This window comes from Mytilus edulis, chromosome 5 (assembly GCF_963676685.1).
Source record: "Mytilus edulis chromosome 5, xbMytEdul2.2, whole genome shotgun sequence".
NCBI classification, from domain to species: Eukaryota; Metazoa; Mollusca; class Bivalvia; order Mytilida; family Mytilidae; genus Mytilus; species Mytilus edulis.
Window position 1 is genome coordinate 10,261,942 of NC_092348.1, and position 24,348 is coordinate 10,286,289.

Consider the following 24,348-nt stretch of genomic DNA (forward strand, 5'->3'; position numbering starts at 1 on the left):
GCTTTTAATAATGAGCAAAACTCATATCGCATAGCTAGATATAAAATGACAATATAATTCAATTTAACTTAGACTGAATTTATTTTATTGGATCGTAACAGACATATATGAGGATATGAAAATTTATTTTAGATACATGAGTTTTTACTTTACAACATATTCCTATTGAAATGACAATTAGTAAGTTTTAGGAAAATTCAAATCTGAACAAAATGGAAACCCAATCAGCGAATTTGTAGAGTAAAGAGACAAGATATATTCAAATACGATTGACAGTTGGGGAAAATAAAAAAAATAAAAATGCATCACAACATTAAGACAACTTAAGAATGCAATTTTGTGTAATCTTTTTTTATTGAATGAAAAAGAGCGTTGATCATGTCTTGAAAGCTCAAAAAGGGGTTAGTTTTTTATATGTAAAAAGAGAGAATTATAACCCGAGCGTCCGGTCATCCGAATTTAAGCATTCATTACATATATGATATTTTGGTAAATGTACAACTAGAACTTATGCACTATTATTTTTTTCATATTCTTTGGCTATCTTGATAATATAGGTACATTTCATTCTATTATCCAGTTTTGTGAAAAATAGCCATTGTTACATTATAGTTCGTTTCTGTGTGTTTTACATTTCGGTGTTTTGTCTTTGCTGTGTCGTAGTTCTCTTATATTTGATACGTTTCTCTTAGTTTTATTTTGTAACCCGGATTTGTTTTTTCTGTATCGATTAACGAATTTTGAACAGCGGTATACTACTGTTGCCTTTATTTAGTAGACACATTTGTGTTCTATTTTTATGGAAATAAGGAATAATCTAGTGTTATGATACATGAATTGGATGGAAATGTTTTGAAAACAATGAAAAACGAAATTATATGGTTTTTGTTACAAACAATTTCAATCTAAAAAAAACTGGGAATTTAGAAACTCAAACCTGAAGACCATATTTTCACAATTAGAAGACAAGTAAGTAGTATTTGAATGGTTACTGGTCCACGTAACTCTCACAGCGTTTGGAGGATTTCGACGGGCTGAATGATTCTCCGTCCAATATTGCATATTGCACTATTGTTGATATTCATATATTTGTTTATGAAACAGAAAGCTATCACAATGTATTCTGACTTTATGTATTAATGAAATAGAAAAAAAAAATCAGTAACGACAAAAAACGGATAAAACAACACAATACGATAATAATATTTCATTCACCTTTTACCATTAAATCCACGAAAATTGGTATGCAACGAATTGTAATGATTCCTACGTTATGTAAAACTATTTTTTTCCCAATAAAATTGTATATACTTACCACCGTTAACACTATTTATTTCAAGCAGAAATATGAATATCACATTTATAAAAGCATGAGCTGCAAGCATTTTACTGTTCTAAAAGATTATCTTAAAGCTACAACAGCATTTTTGAATCTTATAATGGATAATTCAAGGAGGAGTTTAAATAATTATAGATTATAGTTTATTGGTCAATTCGTTTACAAACTATAATGTCATAGGACATTTAAATTATTCACATACCTAAGTAAAATTAAATTATAACTGAAAAATGATACAACTGTGTCAAACAATCGTTTGATATGTTTGTTTATAAACATTATGTGATGTATGATTGCCAAAATGATAATTATCTATTGTAGACTAAACACGTGGACGTAAGTAAACCACTACTCGCTTATTTGTTTATAGACATAATGTGGTATGAGTGTAAATTATACAACTCTCCATCCAAGTCACAATATGTAAAAGTAAACCGTAAAAGGTGAAAGTACAACCTTAAACAAGGATTCCTGGCTCACCCCAAAGGGTCCCAAAAGTTGACTAGTGAAAAACCATTCAAACGGAAAACCAAAGATATAATCTATATAAAAAACAAGAATGGAGGAACACAAAAGAACCACATTAATTGAATGAATATTTCATTGCAGAAGCAAACATAATGTATAATGACAAAAATGACAGTAAAAAAGCAGAGAACAACACAATAAGGTCATAACAAGCACAGAACTACAACTGTTATGCAATGATAATTTGTGATCTTAACTTCTATGCCGCATTTAGAAATTCACACAATGTTTTAGTTAAATTCTTTGAGCAAGCATGTAAAAGAAATACCAGCTTTCTATTAGTTGGTCATGAACAAAAATATTTTAGTAAAAACTGTTGCCTCTCAGGACAGGACATACGAAACAAAATAGTACTCATTTACAATACAATCCAAATGACAGCATATAAACATACGATTTTCCCTGACAATTTTGTTAACACGACCAACCTCAATATTTAGTAGTTTTTATTGTTCCACTACATAGTTTAATCAGTTTACTACTATTACAATCATACTGTAGGTAATCATCTAAATTTTTTTTTTCAATTTCCAGTTTTTCACAGTCGTTCAAAATAACAAACCAGTTCTGCCACTGCTAGTGGAGTTTGTATTCAACGAGAGTATCACAAGTTCAGTAGTCAGCACTTCTGTGTTCACATGAATTACCATTGTTATGGTCATAGTTATAAATTAACTGCTTACAAAATTTTTGAAATTCTAAGGATTTTTTACCTCCGGAATAGAGAGTAAAATCACAAAAAAAACTGAACTCCAAGGAAAATTCAAAACGGAAAGTCTCTAATGAAATGGCAAAATCAAAAGCCCAAACACATCAAACGCACAGATAACAACTGTCGTATCCTGACTTGGTACAGGCATTTTCTTATGTAAGATAATGGTGGATTGGATAGTTTCCTCAGCTGTATTTTTTTGCAAAACGTTAAGGAGTTTTTGGTTCTCTATGCTCTATGCTCTTCAACTTCGTACTTTATTTGGCCTTTTTAACATATTTTGATTCGAGAGTCACTGATGACACTTTTGTAGACGAAATGCATGACTGGCGCAAATGTAAAATTTCAATCCTGGTATCTATAATGACTTTATTATCAACAAACGACAAACACTGAAGAACAGAATCCTGACTAAGGACAGGTGCAAACAAATGCAGCGAGTGTAAACGTGTTAACCACCTTAACCATAACCTGTAATAATAGTGTAGCATCACAACATAGATATATACACTATAAAATTTAAATTAAATGTTAATACAATAATTAAATTCACACCATTAAAAAAATTAACTCAAGATTTTATAGTAATACGGCAAATAACAATTCAGTATAAAATTGAAGCGCTGCAACTGAACAATACACAAGTGTAATATAATTGTAATTGACTCGTTTGTAAGTAATCTATACTTGCCAATTATATATTTAATTTATTGTTAGCTATCACGTATAATAAATATTGTTGTATCGATACCAAATTTGTGTAATTAACTTTTTCATGGTTATAGTTCTTATTATCAGCAGCAGTCGGATAGGGATTAAAGATGCAAAGTCATCATCATTAAACAAATTAGTATTCATGTTATTTTAAAGAAAAGTTTGCTTCGTTGCTATTTATATTTATCATATAAACATGAGAAATACTAATACATACATCACTGTCTTTCGGTTGCTGTTTGTCTTTGATGGATACCGCTGTTCGAAACTCATAAATCGATTGAGAAAAGTACAAATCCGGTTTACAAACTAAAACTGAGGAAAACGCATCAAATATAAGAGAACAACGACATAAAAGTACCGTGACTAGTCTTATAGCAATGCGAATTCACAATCAGCAAAACAGATCTCTGTTTGTTATAAATGAAATATTAAGCGTTTATATAGAATTTGTTTTAATAGGGACTTTCCGTTTTGCATTTTCCGCGGTGTTCAGTATTTTTGTGATTTTCCTTTTCTCACCTTGCAATGTATCAAACATTCATTTCAGTTTTCTAAAAGAAGTTGTACATGTATATATTTTGCGTATGGAAATGTAAGTGAAATGACTACAATCATAAAAAAAAACCAAATAAAAATGGGTGTATATACAGTTACAAATGTGCAATGTTCTCGAATACAAATTATTTTTTTGTAACAGAATTCTACAAGAGAGTTAATTGGTGCACGCACCAAATTTTTGGGCCGGACGTACGGAAATTTTTTTCTGATCAAAAGTGCAAAATACTTATTTAAAAACATTCTGTGCATTGATTTCACTTGAATCCTCAATTGCAAGAACTGTTCGAATCCAATTCGTTATGATAATGCATGGTAATGCTATAAAATATTACTGAAATGGAGTATATGTTTTTTTCATATTAAATTCTTGAGTTTGAAACTCGTGACAATCAAAGTTGCATCTACTGACAAAATATTTGTATTCCTCATCTCAAATATCGACTTTTATGCAACCTTTGACCACATTTACTAGTCTATGAATTTTATTTCAAGATGAAATTGAGAATGGAAATGGTCTATTTTTCTAAGACCCTCCTTACTATTAAAGACAATTCTTTTTTCTTCACCAATTGTATCTCAAATATGGACTCTTATGCAAATTTTAGTCAGTCACTCATATACGAAAACTATGTCAAGATGATTATTTTTTCATCAGGACCCCTTGGTTATTTAAGACGCATCTATGAACAAAATCTGATGAACCATGATTTATACTTCCTCAGATAGACGGACTTTCACTTTGTGACGGACAGATGAAATACTATATTCCTTCCCCAGCTTCGTTTGACAAAAGATATAAAAATCTTAAACCAACCAAATGTCAAATTTTTCCTCTCAGTAAAGGTTGCGAAAACCTAAACAAAATGTTTTCACTACTATTCGGTTTTGGTAAAAGTTTAAAGTATCAACATACCACATAAATATATGAATGTAGCTTTGTATGATATTTAACAATGAATTCAAGCATCAGTTATTACTATAATTGAGCGTTTGATTTGCCTTCGGAGTTCAGTAATTTTGTGATTTGTGTCATTTTATTTGTTACCATACAACAAACGGTTTAGATAAAGGAGCACTAAACTATTTGTGTGTAAGTATTTGCATTGCAGCATGGCTGCCCTTTCTCCTTGTTTTTCATACTAGTTTATGTTTTGGGAAACGAGATAGCACTAATCAATTTCATTTATTCTTAAACAATCACTTAGCAAGAACTCACAAGTGAAGTTTTAATGTATTAGAAAATAGTAGAATGTTTTAATTTGCATTTCCATATTAAATCCATAAAGTTCTATACAGACATTTTATTTCATTGCACCAAAAGGAGGGAACTCATAATGATTTAAATACCAACGATGGCAAAAAAAAAATAAACAAATGTTAAGCCGATGTTTTTATTCTTACGTAAACGATTAACTGTTTAAAAAGAATATACAGTATATTAACGTGAAAATTTTACAATAAATAAAAGTAAAGCCTCTCATAAGATTGTGTTTGCTTTAAGAACATCTTGTTGACATAATATTTATTTGATACATAAATTGTCAATCTCAATTTACATGCTTCGTATTAACTGTCCAGTATAATTTATTCAAAAATTATATTTACATGCAAATACAATCACTTTCATTCTTTTTGAGGTTCGAACGTAAATCGAATAAAGTAAATGCCAAACATTTATCAAAATTAAAATTTTGATAGCCAGATAGATTTCCTTCCCTTCTTGACAATGTTTTAATTCTTTGGGCAACGAGATTTTTTATTAATTATTTTCTAAAAATGTAGACAGAAAATATAAATTATTTATGAATTATTGCAATACATTTCATGTTTGTTTACGAAAGATAAAACGTGATTGTATGTTGCATTTTTTTTTTTATATATATATTACGATGTTATCATTTCAAATAAAACCGACCGAATGTACGCTGTAAATTATGTAAAAATAAATTATATGACTTCATACTTTTTAAGACCCTTTGATAAATTAAACCCGGATTCGGCTACATCACAAGCACTTTATTGTAGTTGTGTTAGAGGGTAGCGATAACATTATTCGTACACAACCGTTAACGGACCTGTTTGTTTAGTTTCACTATTAATGCCGTTAAGCGCGTGTTGTACAATATTGTCATGATCAAAGTAAACGGCATCAGACAAGAATATCATTGTAAGTGATCCCGGAAGTTCCTATTGACTTTATTATAATATAACTTCAGCACGAGGGTTTATCATAAATTACTTGAATATTAAAAAAAGATCTTTCTGGTGCTTTCATGGACGTGAGTTTGTTATAAATATGACAGATGAAATTAGGTTAAATTATTTGTCATTAATAAGCTAGCTAAACCTCTCACCCAGTCAGTCGCATAAAATTTCATTATACTGACAACAATGTGTGATCAAAACATACAGATACAATAGGTAAAAAACACAAAATGGGTGAACCGCAGTCAACGTTGTCCTATAATCTTCACTATAAAAACAAACATATATGTAACAAAAAGCACAAAAAGGTAAATAGACAAAGCACATTAGCAAAAACGATAGGCACATCGTAAAAAAAATATTACCATACCACTATAACACACTGACTAAATGTTGAAGTACCGAGCGACGTCAAATGGATATAACCAAGGACAGACTGAACAGTAAAGGTCATTATTTACAAAGACAATTAAAAGAACACTCCAAAACGTAATTAGGTGACCAACAACGTCAATATCTAGAATTTATTATACCTCAGTTATCATTTTCCATATAAAATAAGTACACAATATTTTCATTATTTGGCAAATTACAAGCTTTGAAATATGGCACTGGTAAAAAATTTCCAACTATTGGACCTGGGTGAAACTATTTGACCGCAAGTGTCATTATATTTCGCGGAATTTTAAATGCAGCTTCGCGATTTGAGAATTTTGAAAATAACGCTTGAGTAACGACGTCGTGTTTTACCTATTGTATCTAGTATAGGGTTGATGTCAGTGCAAGACGTAGCCTTAGCGTTTGAACATATCTATGAAGTAAACGGTATGGTTTGGTTTCTTCTCTTTAATATTACGATAGTTGATTAATCACCGCCATTTATTGTCTGTTGTATTTTTCGATATAATAAAACACTTACTGACTGGATATTCGTGGAATAGTAAGTTTATTGTCCCTCGGATACAACTATTGCCCTCGGCCACGCCTCAGGACAATAGTTGCTCATAGGGACAATAAACTTACTATTCCACTCATACCCAGTCAATAAGTATACACTATACGTTAATACCATCGTGGAATGTTTGTGAAGTTGATACGAAATATTTAACAACAAGGTTTTATTAACGAAAGGTAAAACCTGAGTTCGTAGAAATTTGCATTTTAAAAATATATTAAGTCTCTGTTATTAAAAAAATAAAAGAAGAAAAACAGCAAACCAAATTGAACCTATCTGACTTTGTTAACTCAGCTTTAAGACCATCTGATAAATGAAAAACCGGATTGGTCTACATCACAAACACTTAGATGTATTTTTGTTAAAGGGTTCTGATATCATATGCGTACCACATAATCGACGGACCTGATATTATAGTTTGATTATTGATGTGGTTTAGTGTAAATTGTGACAAGAACATCATTATTAGTGTTCCCGGAAGTAGCTGGGGAAGGTATTTATGATATAAACCCCACGAGGGTTGATAATCCCTAGATATATGAGACAAGTTCTTCCTGGTGCTTTCATAGACGTCAGTTTGTTTAAAATATGACAGAATAAAATACAAGTAGGTTAAATTACTTGTCATTTATGACTGAATGCACGTGGTGTTCTATATATATAATGGATCATTGTGATGTATATAAAAGTTGAATCCGATAAATAATCTTAAACTTTAATTTTGTAAATCAATACATGTCTTTGTTTTGCAATTCTAGATACAAATCTAATTTTCTGAAAATGAACAAATGTTCATTAACGCAATCATCTCATAAACCTCCAATGCTATGTTCTCTGTTTTTAAAAATGTGAATCGCCTAATCGGTAATGTTAAGAGACCGTCATCTGCTTTTATCGCACCGCGGGTAAAATATCACGTTGTGATTGGTTTAACGCCGTCACGTGGTGACCCCCTATTATAAGTTATATAGTTCGCTACTGACCCCGTACGGATCCATAGAGGGTTAGTAAAATCCATAAAAGATGAGGCCGGAGGCCGAGTTCCCTATGAATTTTATTCACCCTCTATGGATCCGTAGGGGATCAGTAGTTAACCGTATAACGAATTTATCGGACGCTGGACTTTTTCTGCGGCGTTTTGTTGAAAAATAAACAATGAAACGCAACAACATTAATAGATGACGTCGCCATTAACGCGTCATGAACCCAATATAAAACTTACTAACCCCATACGGTCTCATAGGGGGTCACCACGTGACGGCATTTAACCAATCACAACGTGATAATTCATCTGTGGTCCGATAAGAAACCGTGTGGGGTTAGTAGATTTCATAGGGGGTTCATGACGCGTTAATGGTGACGTCATCTATCGATGTTGTGTTTCATTCATTGATTGTTTATTTTTCAGCATAACGCAGCAGAAAAAGTCCAGCGTGCGATACATTCGTTATACGGTTAACTACTGACCCCCTACGGATCATAGAGGGTGAATAAAATCCATAGGAGATTCGGCCTCCGGCCTCACCCCCTATGAATTTTACTAACCCTCTATGGATCCGTATGGGGTCAGTAGCGAACCATATAACTTATATTAGCATTATTCGTCTCATGATTTTTCTTGGAAAGGTATTTCAAAGCTCACTGTAATATTTTTACTTAAATGAATTTGATCGTCAATATTATATGTGTGTCCCCCGGGTAACACGTTGCAGGGGCATGGAAATACCGGGCGTCCGTCCGTCTTTCCGTCTGTGTGTCCGTCAGTTCTTCCATTCTTTTTAGCGCTCTCACTTGTACTATTCTTGCCAAATTTTTATAAAACTTATACTTTAGGTTAATATCAGGAATGTTTCGGACAAGTTCTAAAATGGTGGACGATCAACACTTTTTAAAAAGAGTTTTGCTCCTAAGAAATATTAAATTTTGGAAAATGGTCTTGTTTAAGCTCTTACATGTACATTTCTTGACAGATGTTTTGAAATTCTATACTCTATGTTAATATCAGCAGTATCTGGGACAAGTTCTAAACTGGTGGACGATCAACTTTTTTTAAAAAGAGTTCTGTCCCTTAGACATTTTTAATTTATGGAAAATGGCCTCGTTGGAGCTTTCACGGGTACAATTAGTGTCAGATTTTTATACAACTTATATACTATAGGTTAAAATCAGAAATATTTCGGACAAGTTTTAAAATGGTGAACGATCGACTTTTTCCCCTTGGAAATATCAAATTAATGAAAATGTTTTCGTTTGCGCTCTCACAGGTACAATTATTGACAGAATTTTTATAAAACTTTAGGTTAATATAAGCAATATCTCGCTCAAGTTTTGAAATGGTGGACAATCAACCATATCCTTAAACAAGTGAAATTTGTAAACACTGTAATTTGGGTTTCGAATGAAAAAACATCTTTTATTAATATTAAGGGGAAAAAGTATACATTAATGTAAAACATACCGTCTGTATGGAAAAATAATGTTCGTACCCATAACCAGATGTAAGTAACCTTTAGGTATGCACATGAAATTAAATGCGAAGATCATTTTAATATTTTGTCAGATATTCATATTCAATTATAATATTATAATGGATGAGGCATGTGTGGTTACTCAAGTAATGTTGGTCATCTTAGGCGATCAACACTGAATGTTTATCTTAACAGAACATTAACATCCCCTTACTGAATATGGTTAGATTTTTAAGTTTTCGATATTACCGTTCTAGATATAATACCCATTTTGATCGTATTTGATATCGTTCAGATTTCAGAGATATCCCCGTTCTTAATTTAGTTCAGATTTTTAAGTTTTTCGATATCCCCATAAGTGGTATAATTTAGTTTTCATAGATTTGGAATGTACCATTCTTGATATAATTCAGATTTCGGAGCATTTGAAATAACCTTACTAAATTAAGAACAGATTAGGTATTTTCGATATCAAAGTGCTGCGTATAGTTCAAAATTTTGGAGCTTTTAATGTCCCCATGTACTTGATATAGTTGAGTTTTCGAATTTTTCATTATCACCGTACTGAATATGATAACAATTCAGATTTCGGGAACTTCCGATATACAAGTAACCCCGATATATTTATGGTTTTGAAATCTCAATAAACCTTACTGAGTATAATGATAATTAAGATTTTTGGAGCTCTTGATATCCCCGTACATTAAATTAGGTAAGATTTCGAATTATCTATTATCTCCGTACTGGATACAATAATAATTCAGAATTCGGGTGCATTCAATAACCCCGTAACCTAGAAATAGTTAAGATTTCTAAAGGAGTAGGTCCGGTAAGGACCGATTTTGGCCTCAAATTTCAGTTTCATCTGACGAAAGATTTTGACCATTTTTTAAACACTTAAGTGTCTATTTCATATGATGCAGTTAATTTATGTGAAAGATTTTAATTTATTTAGTCATTAAAAACGATCCGATTCAGGCTCAAATATGAGAAATCTACCAAATATGCGAAAAAATGTCACTTTTCAGATGGTTTTTGTCAAAAACGAAAGTGGCCGCATCCGTGTTCATCCTCAATCTTTATATATGTTATGTATTATCATCAAATACAACTTCCATTTCAATATTTTGGATGAACACGAATGCGGCCACTTTCGTTTTACACGGAAACCGTCTAAAATTTAACTAATATGCTGGAATTGTGAAGATTTCAGTAATTTAGCATGAATTAATGGTGCTAGTTCTCAATATATGTGCATTGTATTGTCAAAAAGAGCCCATACTTATGTAACAGAACCTTTCTACTATCCAATAAATGACTAAAAGTTTACATTTTAACAATTTTGTAAAACTGCTATATTTTGGGGCCAAAAAGGGGTCTTACTGGACCTACTCCTTTACAACATCCCCGTACTGGATATAATAATAGTTCAGATTCTGGAGCTCTAAACTTTCACAAAATTGGATTCGAATTGAGAATTGTGTGCCATTCTTTTTGTTTTGGTATTGAACTTTCCAGTAAAAATGATGGTTAATATTTTTTTCATAAAGTTCATAAAGTCTAACATTTGATTATGATAGTTTTATAGAGTTCCCGTTTTTTCATTTACCTTGGAGATCAGCTTTTTGTTGTACCTTTTTAATCGTTTCAAAGTACTATAGTTAAATAATTTATTTTGAACGAATATTGAATTTAGTGACTATTCTTTTAACATTAAATCCGACAGTTGTTTTTTGTGTACAAGGATGAAACAATCAGAAGCTGATTTATAGTATATAGACCAATTTAACAGGCTTGGAAAGAATGGGAAAAAAATGAAAAATACGTTAAACAATGTAATGAAACTACTATCATATTCATAAATTAACTGTTTACAAAACTTTGAATTTTTGAAATACTAAGACCTTTCTATCTCAGAATAAGATTACCTTAGATGAGTTTTGCAATTTTTTTTTAGGAATTTTGGGTTTTCAATGCTCTTTTACTTCGTACTTAATTTGGCCTTTTTAACTTTTTTGATTCGAGCGTCACTGATAAGTCTTTTGTAGACGTGCCCGTCTGGTCAAAATGCAAAATTTTAATCCGGTTTTCTATGATGAGTTTATTTCTCCATGATCGCCGAATTCCGTCATCGATAAAAAAAAAAACCAAAAAAAAAAAAAAAAAACACGCAATAGCCAATATTGCTGAACGGCCTTTAACAATGAGTAATACACATAATGCACAATCAGCTATAAAAGTTCTCGAAATGACCAAGGATTTGTATAGTCTTACTATACAAATCCTTGAAATGACAAATGAGAAAACTAACGGACTGATTTATGGAAAAAAACACCAATGAACGAAATATAAATATGACACAGCAATAAACGACATACACTGAATTACAAGCTCCTCACTTGGAACATGTACATACAGAATGTGGCGGGGTTAAACATGTAAATGTAGTATTTAATATGTAAGGAACGCTGGCTGTGTATTTTTCAAACGAACACAAAATCACTTCAACTGCTTCTGCATACCTAAGAAATTCAAAATTTTAATTTACCAACATTTAGAAAAACACAAACACAATATCAAATTTATGAAATTCCAACCACTTTAAACCGCCCAAAAACAACCAGGACACTCACATAAACAGTTTGAAAATTCCCGTAAACTTGAGAACTGTCTTTGATTAAACTACCACAGACAGCATATCTTCTAGGTCTGAATGATAATATCATGGGCTAAGGGAACATATCTAAAACTTTTCTATTGATATTATAACTATTGTTGATAAAAGACAACGCAATGAAAGGTCTCACGGCAATCGCATCAACAGAAATTTTATATGTTATTTTGTGAAGTTATCTGTGACCTCACTTTGTGGGGCGTTGATACATTCGTGTGACGCACAATCATAATTCTATTGTGGTAAACTTTGTAATGTCGTATATTAATTGTATTCTGTGGTTTACATGTTGAAGTGTACTATTATCATGACTATACTATTTATTTATGTGTTTCTATGTCCTGAGTGTTCTTGCATTTATTTGTACTACATTCCTGTCACGTAAGGTTGTCATTTTAGAGGTGTTTTAAAAATTGCCATATACGCGGGAGGTTTGGTTAACCATAAAACTAGGTTCAACCCACCATTATTTCTAAGAATGTCCTGTACCAAGTCAGGAATATGGCAGTTGTTATCATTTAGTCCGTTTCTATGTATGTTTGTGTTTGTTTTTGTAGCAGTTCAGTGTTTCTGGTGTACTGTTGTCTTCCTCTAATAGTTGACGTGTTACCCTCAGTTTTAGTTTTTGACCCCGATTTGTTTCAGTTAAATCTGTTTATGGCTTTTGAACAGCGGTAAACTACTATTGCCTTTATGTAGACATCACATCTATATATTATGCACAATGGGCCAAATACCAATTAGTCAATTACAGAACATTTATAACGAGTGTGATACAGTATCGGTTTTAGTCCACGATATGAATGTACATAAATTACCGCATTTGGAAAATAATTGAGAAAAAATAAGTAATACACCCATTTCTAGGATCAAAAACAAAATTCAAGAACTTGCAAAGCGAACCGGCTGACAAAGCCGTTAACAATGTGGTGGTGGTTAATTCTACGGAAGTCCTTCAGAATGAAATTATACATTCGGCTACATTCAAGGCCGAACGCGCCACAGAGAGTCTTACAGTAAATAATCATGCCACAAACAAAGCTCGGCTTAAGTCCTCTTCTGAACATATGAAGTTCCTCATTATGTATTGGTTACATAAACTACACAAAAACCTCGTTAATAATAGTTACACCTCGACCTATAGTAAGTGTTTTACTACTACACTTTGATAACTTTTAACGAGTTTCTAAACTAGTATCAAAAACTGATCATTATCTTTTGCAATAAGACATATGCAATTTGTGAAATTAACCATTTTTGGAGTGTAAAATACTCTTTGGACGTTTAAGACAATTACATGCTTTTGATGATCCTATTGATTCAATTGACGGCTTTGAAATTTCCACTCTTTACACTACATTTCCATACAATGGTGGTGGTATGGCGTAAATACTACACAGAAGTCCTTCAGAATAAAATTTTACATTTAAACACATTAAAGGCCGTACATCTACAGAGAGTCATATATCAAATAATCATATCACAAACAAACTTCAGCTTAAGGCCACTTCTGAACATTTGAAGGTCCCCACTATGTATTGGTGACCTAAACTACACAAAAAAAAAAAAAAAACAACGAAAAAAAAAGTTTCATCTTGGCATCTTGTAAGTGTTCTACTACAAGACTTTGATTACTTGTGGTAGCGAAATCCCTGACTTTACCAGAAATTTACCAGTAAAACATAGATATGTTCATTGAAATTCCAAAAAGTTCTTTTTAGTGTAAGACCTCAACTTTGTAATAATCGTTTTACCCATAATAAAAAATCCTTGTGTTTTTAATTTTTTGTTGTCGTCGGGTTGCTGTCTCACAGATGCCAATATTTGTAAGTTACATTATTAAAAAGATGCAAGATGTAATGATGATTGCACATTATTTGAATAAAAGTCCTAACAGCCTTAACAACAACAACACCAACACCAACAATACTTTATTTTCAGAGGGTTACACAGGCTTGCAGCTCCTACTCAGACTTTATTGTATGCTGGTTCATATTCTGGACGCCAATCTTTGCTCCTTTATTATATAATTCACTAACAAAACAATTATGAAGCTTAGAAATGGAAAATTACTAAATACTACACTTGTTCAAAGGGTATCCACACGTCTCAATCTTCAAAATCGGTTATCTAAAAATACTACCATCGCTAACATTTTTAACAATAAAAATCGTGGTTACCCTTCTATCGATAAGTGTCATGCCAAAAAATGACTTACATGTCCCCGTCTTTCCACCAACAATACGGTAAGGTCCACGTTTAATGGTCGCACATTTTCCTTAAATTTTGAAACTGATATAACTTGAAAAACAAACAGTATTATTTATTTACTCACATGAAACAAACCGGGGTGTGGTATTCAGTACGTAGGAGAAACTGGACGATATTTATCTAAACGCACTCAAGAACATCTGTATCGTTTTAAAAGACCCAATAAATTCAAAAGTATCATTTACCAACACCTTAAGAAGCACAACCATCCTTTTAAATATTTAGCAGTTCAACCTTTAGAAGTAGTAAATAAGCAGCCTGGTGAATCGCATTCAAAGTTTGTACGATCACGGAAAATAATTGAATTAAATTGGATTAAAAAATTACAGACAGTTTACCCTCTCGGTCTAAATGATAATATCATGGGAATTGGTAATATATCTAGAACCAATTCCGTTAACATTTTGGATATAGTTTCTAAAACTGTTCGTAAAAAACGTTCTCACGGTCGTAGAACAAATCGCAATCAAAGAAAATTTCGGGCCAATCATACCAATATTTCGGACCTAATTTCTATTTCAAAAAACAACGGCAGACATTATCTGTTAACAAAACTCTGTTCGTTACAGGTTAATAAGTTAAATAAAATTTTGGAGGATTGCAACACAATTTCATATAGCAGTCCTAAGTATGAAATTGTTCAAATTATTATGGCATATTGTTATTCTAAATTATTTCCCAAAATTGATCGCCCTGAAGATCATAAAAAACATTTTATTAAAATTAAGTATGTCAATAAAGGCTTTGATTTTGTAAATATTGCCGGTATATTTAACGACCATTCTGTTAAAGAACAAATTCCTGGATATTTTGACAATACTGAGCTACCTCTTATTTGTTATATTTACAAGAAATCTACCCGGAAATTTGTGTTTAATTATAGTCAATTGTGTAAAGATGTTAATATCAGTGAAAATACACCTACTTCATGTAATTGCAGTAATTCCGAATATATTTATGGACCCATTTCCCATGTTATAACAGGAGATCTTAACATCGTTCAAGACCGAGAGTTAAAATCATTCCTCAGTAAAGGACCTAAATATCGTCCCCCGTCAATTATTAATTGGAATGAGTGTCGTAATATCATCAACGACTCACTCCATACTTACTGTATGAAATGGATAAAACGGGAAAAAGCTGACAAAAAATCTTTGGACTTTGATATACGTATTCAACATTTTAAAGAACATTTTACTATAAACAATAACCACAATAAACCTATTTCTCGTATCAAACATAAACTAAAAGAACTAGCCAAGGAATTTGTTTTTGTCTCGGCAGATAAAGCTGCTAATAATATTATTATCGTTTGACGTAAATTTTACATTGAGGTTCTGAAAAAGGAAATCACCAATTCACCAACATTCCAACTGACTTCATTTTCAGAAAACGAAATCTGTAACAAACATAAACTTTTAGCCACCGCTTTACAAGCAGAGCCAAATACAATGAAAGTCCCAACTATGTATTGGCTTCCGAAGCTACACAAAACCCCTTACAAATATAGATTTATTTCGTCTTCAAGCCATTGTTCAACTACTAAATTGTCTATTCTTCTTACCAGCACACTTGGTACAATTAAAAACCTGATAATAAATTGTTCAAATAAGGCCTTCGAAAATAGTGGAATAAATTACTTTTGGAGTGTCAAGAACTCGTTGGAAGTACTTGATAAATTGCAAGCTTATATTGGTGATTTTGAATCTGTTCAAAGTTTTGATTTTTCTACCCTGTATACCACATTGCCTCACATTCTCATTAAGAAAAAATTCACACACCTAATTAAATGGGCATTCAAAAAATCAGAATGTGAATATATATGTTCAAACTCTTTTAGGTCATTTTTTAGTAGCAATAAACAAAAAAACTATGTTAATTGGACATGCTTTGATACTATATATGCCCTTGAATTTTTACTAGATAACATTTTTGTTCGCTTTGGGGATTCCGTATATCGTCAGATTATCGGAATTCCAATGGGGACTAACTGTGCACCACTTATTGCGGACCTGTTTTTGTATTGTTATGAGTTACAATTTATGACAAAAATAAGCAAAGACCCATCGAAACAACATCTGATAAACAAATTTAATAATACTTTTAGATATTTGGATGATATTTTGGCTCTCAATAATGACGACTTCAGTATGTATATTAATGAAATTTATCCTGTTGAACTTACTTTAAATAAAGCTAATACTAACAATGACCACTGCCCTTTTCTCGATCTTGATATCTATATCACTAATGGAAAGCTGAATACTAAAATTTATGATAAAAGGGATGATTTTTCATTTCCTATCGTTAATTATCCGTTTTTAGATGGTGACGTTCCCTTGTCACCATCCTACGGTGTTTATATATCTCAACTTGTACGATTCGCTCGTGTATGTAACAATGTTTTAGATTTTAACGAGAGAAATTTATGTATTACTGAAAAATTATTACACCAGGGTTTTCGATATCACAAACTAGTCAAAACATTTACTAAATTTTATCATCGGTATAAAGACATCATTCGTAAATATAGCTCAACATGCAGACTTCTAATACGTTCAGGTATTTCACATCCAATTTTTTATGGTAATATTCTTTATAAAGCACAAAGGTGTCAGTATTCACCTCAGAAACTTACAAAACCTTTGAATAGACTTATTAAGAAGGGATATAATTACTATACTGTTGTCAAGTCATTAAAGATTGCATATTTTGGCGTTAATATTGAGTCACTGATAAGGTCTTTGCATCGGAACTAAACACATTTTTTTTTTTTTTTTTTAAAAACAGTTGTTGGCATGACACGGGTTATGTTCTTCTCATATATGTTATGATGGTATGATACTAAACCCCTAACGGGAAGGATTGTGCCTGATGTTCATATGATGAAATCATAATCTTTCAGTCAGTTTAATTGAAGTCTGGAGCTGGCATGTCAGTTAACTGCTAGTAGTCTGTTGTTATTTATGTATTTTTGTCATTTTGTTTATTTTCTTTGGTTACATCTTCTGACATCAGACTCGGATTTCTCTTGAACTGAATTTTAATGTGCGTATTGTTATGCGTTTACTTTACTACATTGGTTAGAGGTATAGGGGGAGGGTTGAGATCTCACAAACATGTTTAACCCCGCCGCATTTTTGCGCCTGTCCCAAGTCAGGAGCCTCTGGCCTTTGTTAGTCTTGTATTATTTTAATTTTAGTTTCTTGTGTACAATTTGGAAATTAGTATGGCGTTCATTATCACTAGACTAGTATATATTTGTTTAGGGGCCAGCTGAAGGACGCCTCCGGGTGCGGGAATTTCTCGCTACATTGAAGACCTGTTGGTGACCCTCTGCTGTTGTTTTTTATTTGGTCGGGTTGTTGTCTCTTTGACACATTCCCCATTTCCATTCTCAATTTTATTTGTAAAACGTCATCAGTGTCTGAGTAGAAAATTGATGAACCAGGGGGTATTTTAAAGAACGTCTCATGGTCGTCCTTTTTCTAGGAAATTTCATCGGAAGGTACCAAGACCTTGTTGATAAATATTCCGTATCAACATCACAAATAATACACGATGGTCTTGATGTATAGATTCTGCGTACTGATGTTGTTTATCATCTTAACAACGTGTTTTATAGTTCTTTCATTTGTCTTTGTTCTATTATTAATATTTCTTTTACTGTTGAATGGTTTTATGTGATATCCGTTTGACGTGGCTCGGTACTTATACATCTCGTCAATGTGTTTGTATTGTCTTTCATTTTTTGGTGGCGTGTTTTGTATATGCGACTTTTTGTATTTCTTTGGTTCTTATAACGTGACTCTGTACTTTAAAAGATCCCGTTAGTATGATATTGTTCTATTTTATGTCATTATGATATATTTCTATTATGAATTACAAAATACGTTGAACCATAAACGTCAAAATCATTCAATCGCGTAGTAATCTGTAATCTGTTAACGTAGTTCTGCCAATCAAGGCACACCTCCATTCACATAGAGGAAAATGTCAATACACAATATATCACAATACAACGCGCATCACTTTATATATTAAAATATAATAATTTCCGCCACCTCAAGAATTTATGTTACATACACAAATAAAGCATAAGAAAAATCTTTGATAAAAATAAATTAAATGTTCTTTGAATACAAAAACAACTCATTCTGGGACCATGTGTACCCGTTATGTAATTACAAGGCCAAGCTTTCTATACTACACTGTTAAGCATTTAGAAGTTAGATTTTCTACTGCCTTGCTTATCTATATTAGCTAATAAAGCATAGAGTTTGTTATGCAAATTATAAAGCAACTGTCTACAAAGGGTTTCCAAAATGTTACTGGTTTCCTCAAAAACAGTTCTGTTTGCATTAATGTCTACATAACAGAACGGATTGATAATTAGTTGAATAAGATCAATTGGAAACGAAGTTGCAACTTTAGCTAGGATCAGGCTTCCATTATCTAGGATCTTTGACAAAAGTGGTATTCTTGCCTCTTCTAACTTTTCACACAAAAGAATAAAATGTTCCACCGTTTCATCCGCTTTACTACAGAGTTTACAAGTTGGGCTTATATAATTATTCTTTGAAAATGATGCCTTGTGGGTTTGAAGGATATAGTTCCCAGTTGAACTTTGAAGACGTACAGGAAGTTTTCTGACGTCCTTTAGATTTGCACTAACTGAAATAGCTAAAGGATGTACGGATCCAATATTATATTTATGGTCCATGAATTTAAGAGTTGAGTAACCTTTTGACTCATCGATAATTTTAGATGTCCAATAGCCATGAATTTTGGATTTAACTAGCTTTTTCCATTGGAATTTTGATAACGGATTGTTTAAATAAGCATACAAGTCATAAATTTCATATTTTAAACATAATTCCTTGACTTCAATAAACCAGCTGCAACTATTATGGGGTTTTATCTGTAACTGTCTTTCGGCTAGCCGGCATTCAATTGAATCACAATTTGCTCTAGATATATTTCCAAAAAGGTTGATAGCTTTGACATGGATTTCAGCTTCTATAGGGAGTAAACCAGATAAGGTATAAACTGCAGAATCAGCTACATTGGAATTTAAAGACAAAAATGTGTTTGATCCATTTTTTATATTGAATAGATATATTATTTAGTATTTTTCCTTTTGGTAATAGGATTTCCAAACCATAAGTTAATATTGGCAGAATATATGTTCTTATCAATGATATTGAAGTTTTACTATCTGAACCATTCTCTCCATGGAGGCCTGTACCCATTAAACTGTACATTGCTCTACGTGCTTTCTTTATATATTCATTTACGGTTGATTCAGCAGAATTTTTGTCAGATTTTTGAATTCCTATGTGTGAGGCGTTCGAAACAATTGGCATGTTTTTTCCATTTAATTTCCAAAATCCATCTTCAATTTCATAAAATTTGCGGCATGTTTTTACTGGAATAACAACGCTTTTTGTAGGCTGTAATAAATATCGTTCTCTTTTGTTAAAATCCAAAGCAATGTTAATCATGGTTTGTAGTTCTTGAGGGTTGTTTGAGACAAGTGCTACATCGTCAGCACATGTAGGAGCACAACAATTTATGTTCCCTACTCTTCCACCAAGACCTGATGTACTTAAAATGTTAAGCAAAGGATTAATGTAGATTTTATATAAGTCAGCGCTCTTTTGACATTATATTATTTCATTTGATAAGAGAAGTTGCATTTTCATATAGATTATTTAATAATAGTATGGAGTGTTCCGTAAAGTCTATCTGGAACATACGACGGATCAAATTAGCATGTACCACAACATCGAAAGCTGACTTGCCATGTAATAAGGCTATGTAGATGGAAGTTTCAGGTCTTTTCTTTCCCTTTCAAATTCTTCTATAAAAAGATCACAAATCAGTGGAGAAGTGCCCTCAGTGAATCCTTTTTGAAGTAGGTTTTGTGAAATTTTTGGATTTTCTCTTTCTTTCAATATTTTTTGTATAATTTTTGAGTATGTTGGAGTTATAGTAATTCTCTATAATTTTTGGCATTTTTTACATCCCCTTTATTTTTGAACACCGGAAACAAAGTTCCAATTTTCAGTAAATCTGGTATGTAGCAGAATTTAAAACAAATATTCAAAAGTTGTTGTAATAAAGATTCGCTTCCATGGATAAAGTGTTCAGCAGTTAAACCATAAAAATACTCAGCTTTGTTTGTATTGAGTTCTGAGACAGCTCTTTTTATCTCTTCAGTAGAAATTTCCTGATGAATATATGTATCTTTACACTTGTTAATAATATGGGTAGCTTCTTTTTCAATTGAATTTAGATAAATAGTGTCAAAAGAATTATTGTTGGATTTTTTTGCAAGGTCACCAAAATGTTTATTCCAGCCCTTCATTACATTTACCGGGGATTGGAAAATTTCTTCATCAACAGTTAGTTCCTCAATAAATCGTGAAAGTCTACCTCTTTGTTTTTTTATAAGGCTATAGAAAAGTGCCGGATCGTTATACCCTGCGTCAATGATTTTCTGACGTTCTTGTATTCTCTGGAGTGCAACCTCTATTCTGCATTGTTTCCGAAGAGAGGAAGTTGTGATTTTCTTTTGAAAAGTAAAGGGATTGTTGGGGTCAGGTGGACGACCATTTTGTTTCCATTGAAAGAATGCTATTTTTTTTATATCTGATATTGCTTGAGAAATATTTTCAGTCATAATTTGTAATTTCTTCTTCCGTACCTTTTTTTTCTTTTTGGGAGCAACAGCCAAAATAGCTTTAGTAAGGGTATGGTTGAGAGTCTGAAAAGTTACATCCAGTTCATTAGGGTTAATTGGATCGACTTTTAAAAAAGCTATGCCTTCTTCAACTAGAATTTTTTATTTATCTCTATCTATATTGTTCCATTTGACCTTATGGTTGGTAGTCACCTGCGTTTGACTTTCAGAATTAATGCAGGGATGTTCATATATTTGAGTTGTAGTAGAATTGGAAGATGATCCGAGACGTTTGAAATAATGTCAGGTTTTTCAATATTTATTATGTAATCTTTAAATTTCTCTTGGTAAAGTATATAATCAATTGCAGAAGATGATATGCCACTGGTATGTGTATAGGTAATTCCAACTTCTGTAGTAGACAAGTTATGGTCGGACATGAAGTCAAGTATATAATTTTTTCTATTAGAGTTATTTTCCTTAAAAATATTTTCCTTAAAATCTCCACCAATAATTATCTGGTGAGTGACTTTATAAACTTCCATGATCTCATGTAATTGGTCAATACATTCGTAAAGTTCATTTAGATGGTTATCTGACGATTTACAAGGAAGATAAATAGAAATAAATAAAAGTTTCTGATTTCCAGACAACTCAATACACTGTATTCTCTCATTTCCAATTGGTAAAGTTGTAACAAGTTTGTCAAGATCCTTTTTCCACAATATAGCTACACCTCCATAACCACGAGGCATATGAAGCGGTTGTATAGGATCATTAGAATCAACTGATTTACCCGTTCCAGTAAAATCATTATGTAGTTTGTTTCTAAAGGGTCTGTTTCTAGTATTAATCTAGTAGCTCTCTTTTGTAACTTTAATATCATATTTAAACCCTCACTGCTACAACTACTCCACACTATACAACAATAATCAATTAGTGGCAAGATATAACCATTATGGAATAATTTTCTGCAGTCTAGATTTAGAATTTTTTTAATCTTTAATAGTAGATAGAGTCTAGATGATATTTTTGAGCAGATCACGGGTCAATTTTAATGCCTAAAAGACTTTCGCATGTGAAATATTGTATCACTTGATTGTTAATAGTTAAACAACTCTCATTGTAATGTGGCATTGCTCTTAACCGATCGCACTAAACTGTAATATTGTTCTTGTATGTGATATTTTTGAGCAGATCACGGGTCAATTTTAATGCCTAAAAGACTTTCGCATGTGGAATATTGTATCACTTGATTGTTAATAGTTAAACAACTCTCATTGTAATGTGGCATTGCTCTTAACCGATCGCACTAAACTGTTATATTGTTCTTGTATGTGTCTTTGTTCAATTGTTGATATTACTTTTACTGTTTGGTCTGTTTTATGTGATATCCATTTGACGTGGCTCGGTACTTATACATCCCGTCAATGTGTTTGTATCATCTTTCATTTTTACTGGTGTGTTTTGTATATGCGACCTTTTGTGCTTCCATGTTTCTTATAAGGTGACTATGTACCTTTAAGGATCCCGGCATTATGTAATAGTTCTATTAAATGTCATTATGTTGTTGATCTATCATAAATTTAATAATACTTTGAACGACAAACGACAAAATTATATCATCGCGTAGTAGTATTAACCATATATGTATTCTTACAAATTCTAAAGAACTGCTGGATAATGTTTAATCTCAGTCCGTTTCTGTAATTAATTCTAACATAAATTTTGATTTTATAACCCTGCATTCCACCAACTCCTTAAGAAATTATGATTGTTTTAAATGGACATTGAACGACAAAATTTCGTTTTTATGACGTTTGCATTTGTAGACGCTCAACACGCGAAACAAGGAATGTGTTTTATAATTTGATAGATGCTTATTGTGTTTAATGTATATGTTTGTTTGTCTTGAGATTGTAACTCAGTGATGACTGCTGAGACCATATTTTGACTATTTCACCGATTATGTCTGTTTTGCACATGCATCGTTGTAAAAACAACGGAGGTTGATGCGACTGTGATAAAAATGAGAGGTTTAGCGCTATAAAACCAGGTCCAATCCACCATGTCCTACATTTGAAAATGCCTTGTTGTCCATTCGTTTGATTTGTTTTATCTTTTGATTTTGCCATTTGATTAGGGACTTTCCGTTTTGAATTTTCCCCGAAGTTCAGTATTTTTGTGATTTTACTTTTTTGTGCTACATTGGGTTGTAGTAAGAATATACTTCTTCATCCTAGCAATTCTCTATATTGGTATCAATGCGATGTCTACAATATTAATCACAAAACGCTTACATATCAAGCAAACTGTTGCCAACATACAAACGATCACAACAGTAGCCACAAGGATCATTGTAAAGAAAAGGTTGATTTATAACACCTATTTCCACTTTAAAAAAAGGTTAATGTGTCCATAACATATAATAGTACAATGCAGAGGCTAACTTCAAAATAGGTATGTTAACCCCGCCACATTATGTATATATGTGCCTGTATCAAGTCAGGAGCCTGTAATTCAGTGGTTGTCGTTTCTTTATGTGTTACATATTTGTTTTTCGTTCATTTTTTATATAGATAAGGCCGTTAGTTTTCTCGTTTGAATTGTTTTACATTGTCATTTCGGGGCTTTTATAGCTGACTATGCGGTTTGGGCTTTGCTCATTGTTGGAGGCCGTACGGTGAACTATAGTTGTTAATTTCTGTGTCATTTTGGTCTTCTGTGGAGAGTTGTCTCATTAGCAATCATACCACATTTTCTTTTTTATATGTATTGTAAGAAATGTAAATTGCTCTACTCGTTTACATTATTTGTTTTCTAATGTATTTAATAAACAACAAATTCGTCATTATAAAATAGTAAATGCTTTTGTTAAAACACTTTTGAATTAGACATTTAAAATAAAATATTGGTTAAAAGATTAATATGAATATTAAAAAACAAGTTGATATCTACTCTGCAGAAGTTAATTGTTCCATTTGTGTGATAGTAACTATAGTCGTCTGATCATCATGGTTGTCTTTCGACCAATATACCAGTGTTTCCCCCAGTAATTTTCTTCTTGATCATCGTTTAACCAAGTATTGGAACCTACTGTGTACCACCATGGTCCGTTGGATGTTGCATGATTACGACCACCACTGTTGTCACGATCTATTGCTGAGAATTTTCCAGAAGATTGTCGTTGTAAAGAAAAGCGATTATACATTATTTTGTAACATGTCGAACAAAAT

The 24,348-nt window shown here is 32.1% G+C and overlaps 1 protein-coding gene across 1 annotated transcript in view; it reads right to left on the reverse strand.

The window, feature by feature from the left end:
- Positions 1-1,435, reverse strand: part of LOC139522932 (fibrocystin-L-like) — a 101,980-nt gene extending 100,545 nt beyond the window's left edge. Inside the window, exon 1 of the mRNA XM_071316580.1 lies at positions 1,316-1,435. Within this exon, the coding sequence (XP_071172681.1) occupies positions 1,316-1,385 (70 nt within the window). The 5' untranslated portion in view covers positions 1,386-1,435. The remainder of the gene's footprint in view (positions 1-1,315) is intronic.
- Positions 1,436-24,348: the final 22,913 nt, after the last annotated feature.